Genomic DNA, 5,798 nt, shown 5'->3' on the forward strand with positions numbered 1-5,798 from the left:
CCCTAGTGGCTGAACTTACAGGTGCAAACTACCACACCAGCAGTTGGAATGTCATTTTAAAAAAATATTTATTTTTTATTTGTAGTTGGACACAATACCTTTATTTTAGTTATTCATTTTTATGTGGTGCTGAGGATTGAACCCAGGGTCTTGCACGTGCGAGTCAAGTGCTCTACCACTGAGCCACAACCCCAGTCTCTGGAATGACTTTTGAAGATTTATCATCCAATTTATTTCCAGATGGAAATAGTATTGAAAATCAGTTTCTTTGCTTTTGTCCATAGTTTTGAAATTTCTACGTATGACTCATTGATTTATTCTTACATTATTATAAAAATGGTATTTGGCATATACTATTATTTCTTAAGTATATATTTGTAAAACTTCATGGCTTGGTAGTTTATTTACTTCTTTATTAGTTAGACTTTGTTTTTCAGAGCAATTTTTGGCTTACATAGTTTTATTAGTCAGTGTTCTCTAGAGGAACAGCATCAAGAGGAAGTTTGATTATAAAAGGGGACTTATTAGATTGGCCTACTTGACCCAAAGCTGGATGTCCACAGTGGCAATCTGCAACTGGAAAGTTTTCAGAGTAGTTGCTGCAGAGTCCAAGAGGCTGAAGCATCAGAACAAGAGGGATCAATGGTGCTGCCCTAGTCCAGACCAAAGGTTCTGGAAACTCCCTGGAGAATCACTGGCAGAGTCCGCTTTGGGAGAGGGAACAAGGCAGAGTCTGATACACTCAGACCATTCCAGTAGCAAACAAGAACCTATTGGAGAAGAAAGGAGCTTGCTCTGCTGCTGCTTCCTTCTTCTTTCAACTTTTGTTCCACCTAAGACACAGTCCTATTGGCTGGTGCTGCCTACCTTAAAAAGGTTTGCCTGTTTGGCTCACTATCCCACGTGCCAATCATTTGTAGACACACCCTCATGGACACAGGCAGAATCTCATTAATCATCTGTATCTTTTAATCCAATCAGGGTGACAATTAAATGTGTCATTACTCATAGTATGGAATACCCCTTCTCTCCAGCCAATAGTCTCCACTGTTTTGAAAATATTGCATTGGTGTAGGGTGTTTGTTAGTTACTAAACCAGTATTGCACATTTGACGAAGGGAATGGATGAAGCAACATTTTATGATAAGCCAAAGTTCATCCTTTACCTTAGGGTTCCTCCTGGAATCATGTGAACACCATGCATGTTGAGTATAGATTTCTCATGCTGTCAATCTCTCCTGGCCTCCACTATACATTTGGTGGGATATTTTAGATCTCAGTGACCTTGGAGGACGTGGCTGTGAACTTCACCCAGGAGGAGTGGGCTTTCCTGGATCCTTCCCAGAAGAACCTTTACAGAGATGTGATGTTGGAAGTCCTCAGTAACCTGGCTTCTCTAGGTAATAATGATGTTTTCAAACTGAATCAAATAGACAAATCATGTTTATTTTGGTCATTTATGTAGAAGGTGAAAAGGGAATCAGTTGGTGAATTATTGCAGCATAAATAGCATGTATCATTTGGCAAAGCATTGTTAGCTCCTAAGTATTCATAAAGATTGTTCTTTTCTCTCATTTTAGGAAACAAGTGGGAAGACAAGAACACTGAAGTTCAGATTGAAAACTCTGGGAGCAATGTAAGGTAACTGTCCTCACAAGAAGACTCCATGACAGGGTCTGAGAACGGTCATGTAATATTTAAAGGAAACCAACGAAAGAAGTATGCATAATTTGAGAAGTATTTATTCTTATAGTGCTTTTCACCTGAAGTATATACTTAGCTGTAACAGATATTCTGTCTTTTCAAAGTATTTGACATACAAAAAGTATATGAAATCGCATATGTGAATATCACTATTTGGATAATAGCCATAGAGAAGCTGTGTTGAAAAGGATTGTTTGCTTTCAATCTCCTTATTTTTAAGCAAGTTGAACAAGTCAGAAAACCTAGCCTTTACCTGATGTTGGTAGTAATGTAAAGATTTATCAATACATAGAAAATTGTGAATGAATCAAGCATTGATTATGTGCTGGTCACTTCTTCTTCCTTAAAGAAGTCATATGGTAAACTCAAAGGCACAAAATAGTGTGGGAAAACCTTCAAATCGATTCCAATTCTTAGTTGAACAAAGAAAAACTTTAATAGAGTAAATCCATGTGACTTCATTATGTGTGCAAAAGACTTCATATGACCTTCATTCCTTCATAGGCAGATCACATCATACTCTGGACACAAATACTACAAGCATGGGGAATGTGAAGAGAAGCCATGTGAATTGAAACAATATAAGAAATCTCTGGTTTCTCCCAAAAATGTTCACACACAAATGTTAATACAAACTGGAGATGGACCTTTAAAATGTACAGTACGTGGGAAAGTCATCCGTCATTCCAGTGACATTCAAAGGCATAAAGATACTCATACTGGGTGGCAACCCTACGAATATCAACAATGTAGTGAAGCCTCGTCTTCTCCCACGGGTGTTCCACGACACATGAGAAAACACAGTGAACGTAAACGTTTTCAATGTGAGGTATGTGGGAAAGCCTTTTGTTTCTCCTCTTTATTAAGAAGACATGAAAGAACTCATGCTGGAGAGAAAGTGTATGAATGTAAAGGAGGTGGTCCGACCTGTATTTCACACACAAGTCTTCAAAGGCACAGGATCACACACATGGGGAATGAAGGTTTCAAATGTAAGGTATGTGGGAAAGACTTTGCTTATCCCAGTTTACTTAGAATACATCAGAGAATGCACACTGGAGAGAAGCCCTATGAATGTAAGCAGTGTGGAAAAGCCTTTTCTACATCCAGTTACCTTCAGATTCATGAAAGAATGCACACTGGAGAGAAGCCCTATGCATGTAAGCAGTGTGGCAAAGCCTTCACTCACTCCTCTAACCTTCACACACATGAAAAAACTCATACTGGAGAGAAGCCCTATGCATGTAAGCAGTGTGGCAAAGCCTTTTCTAAATTCAGTTCTCTTCAGATTCATGGAAGAGTGCATACTGGAGAAAAGCCCTATGAATGTAAGCAGTGTGGAAAAGCCTTTGCTACATTCAGTTACCTTCAGTCACATGAAAAAAATCATACTGGGGAGAAGCCTTATAAATGTGAGCAGTGTGGAAAAGCCTTTTCTACATCTAGTAACCTTCAAATTCATGGAAGAAGACATACTAGAGAGAAATGCTCTGAATGTCAACAATGTGGAAAAGTCTTCACTACTGCCTCTGGCCTTCAGATACATGAACGAACTCATACTGGAGAGAAGCCCTATGAATGTAAGCAGTGTGGGAAAGCCTTCACTCAGTCCTCTAGCCTTCAGTTACATGAGACAACTCATACTGGAGCGAAGCCCTATGATTGTAAGCGGTGTGGCAAAGCCTTTGCTACGTCCACTTACCTTCAGATTCATGAAAGAATGCACACAGGAGAGAAGCCATATGAATGTAAGCAGTGTGGCAAAGCCTTTGCTACATCCAGTCACCTTCACTCACATGAAAAAACTCATACTGGACAGAAGCCTTATGAATGTAAGCAGTGTGGCAAAGCCTTTTCTAGATCCAGTTACCTTCAGATTCATGGAAGAATGCACACTGGAGAGAAGCCCTATGCATGTAAGCAGTGTGGCAAAGCCTTCACTCAGTCCACTAACCTTCACACACATGAAAAAACTCATACTGGAGAGAAGCCCTATGCATGTAAGCAGTGTGGCAAAGCCTTTTCTAAATTCAGTTCTCTTCAGATTCATGGAAGAATGCATACTGGAGAAAAGCCCTATGAATGTAAGCAGTGTGGAAAAGCCTTTGCTACATTCAGTTACCTTCAGTCACATGAAAAAACTCATACTGGGGAGAAGCCTTATAAATGTGAGCAGTGTGGAAAAGCCTTTTCTACATCTAGTAACCTTCAAATTCATGGAAGAAGACATACTAGAGAGAAATGCTCTGAATGTCAACAATGTGGAAAAGTCTTCACTACTGCCTCTGGCCTTCAGATACATGAACGAACTCATACTGGAGAGAAGCCCTATGCATGTAAGCAGTGTGGGAAAGCCTTCACTCAGTCCTCTAGCCTTCAGTTACATGAGACAACTCATAGTGGAGCGAAGCCCTATGATTGTAAGCAGTGTGGCAAAGCCTTTGCTACGTCCACTTACCTTCAGATTCATGGAAGAATGCACACTGGAGAGAAGCCATATGAATGTAAGCAGTGTGGCAAAGCCTTTGCTACATCCAGTCACCTTCACTCACATGAAAAAACTCATACTGGAGAGAAGCCCTATGAATGTAAGCAGTGTGGCAAAGCCTTTTCTAGATCCAGTTACCTTCAGATTCATGGAAGAATGCACACTGGAGAGAAGCCCTATGAATGTAAGGAGTGTGGCAAAGCCTTTGCTACATCCCCTACGCTTCACACACATGAAAGAATCCATACCAGAGAAAAGCGCTATGAATAACAACAATGTGGAAAAGCTTTTGCTACATCCTGTCTGCTTCACACACGTGAAAGAACAGATACTGCAGAGAAATCATATTCATGAAAACAATTGGTAAACTTTTCTGTTATTACTGTTTCACTCATATACATGTAGGAAGTTACTGGAGAAAAATCCTTTGAATGTAAAACCTGGTAAATCAATATTTCATGTCATTCTCAAAGACAAGAAAGTACTCACACTGCTGAAAATTGTGTGTGTGTGTGTGTGTGTGTGTGTGTGTGAGAGAGAGAGAGAGAGAGAGAGAGAGAGAGAGAGAGAGAGATTGGGGATTTATTCTGGTTGTGCTCTACCACTTAGCTACATTCCAGTTACTTTTTATTTTGAGACAGGGACTTGCTGCATTTTTTAGGGTCTTTCTAAGGTGCTGAGGCTAGCCTCCAACACTGATCCTTCAGAATTAGCCTCTCAAGTCTCAGGAATTAAAGGCATACACCACCACTTCCAACTGAGTAACTCTTTAAATGTATAAAATTATCACAAACCATTCCATTTTCCCTATTGCCTTCAAAGCCATTTCATTCACATTGAAAAACAAACCCTCTGAATGTAAGCAGTGTGGCAACACCTTTGCTACATCCCATCAGCTTCATAAACATGGAAGAATACATACCAGAGAAAAGCCCTGGAATACATACCAGAATACATACTAGAGAAAAGCTACATCCTATCAGCTTCCCCTCCAGTCCTGTTTTTCTTCTCATATATGAAAACACACAGAGAAGCCCTGTGAGCTTGAGAAGTGTGAGAAATCTTGTTTTCTCAATCTTTTACTAAGGTCTCAGAAGATTCTTTTGGAATAAAAAGAATAAATCCTATGCAAAAAGGAAATATGAGTTGTTGAGCTGTTCTAGTTTTGTTCAGTTGTATGAAAGGACTCATACTGTAGAAAATGCTGAGGATAAGCCATGTGAGGCAGTATTCAGCTTTCAGAGTTTTCTTCAAAGACAAAGATTTCACATCTGAGAAGATCCTTTTTCTCTCTTTCAAAATTGTAGTAAGACTTTCAACTTTCCAGGTTCCTTAGAACAGCATTTAAGAAACCACACTGGAGAAAAGCCCTGTATGTAGACATGTGGTGGGACCTTTGCTTTTTTCAGATCCATTTGAACTTGTTCAGACTTGAGGATATTTTTATTTTATTTATTTATTTTTGAGAAAAAATCTGTAGGTGTGTGAAAAGGTTTGTGCCTTCATTTCTTTGTTTATCTATTCAGAGGTACCAAAAATGCACCCTGTGTTGGAGAGGTGCATTGCATCAGCATCAAGATTTTAGAACAACATGTTTTTCTTCTCA

At 39.4% G+C, this 5,798-nt stretch overlaps 1 protein-coding gene across 1 annotated transcript; it reads left to right on the forward strand.

The window, feature by feature from the left end:
- The first annotated feature begins 459 nt into the window (after positions 1–459).
- On the forward strand, positions 460–5,622 carry LOC144371960 (uncharacterized). Its single transcript, XM_078035318.1, has 3 exons — positions 460–1,400; positions 1,581–1,641; positions 2,209–5,622. The coding sequence occupies exons 1-3, from the start codon at positions 1,367–1,369 to the stop codon at positions 4,460–4,462; spliced, it is 2,349 nt and encodes a 782-aa protein (XP_077891444.1). The 5' UTR covers positions 460–1,366; the 3' UTR covers positions 4,463–5,622.
- Positions 5,623–5,798: the final 176 nt, after the last annotated feature.

Source organism: Ictidomys tridecemlineatus, chromosome Y (genome assembly GCF_052094955.1).
Source record: "Ictidomys tridecemlineatus isolate mIctTri1 chromosome Y, mIctTri1.hap1, whole genome shotgun sequence".
Taxonomy (NCBI): Eukaryota; Metazoa; Chordata; class Mammalia; order Rodentia; family Sciuridae; genus Ictidomys; species Ictidomys tridecemlineatus.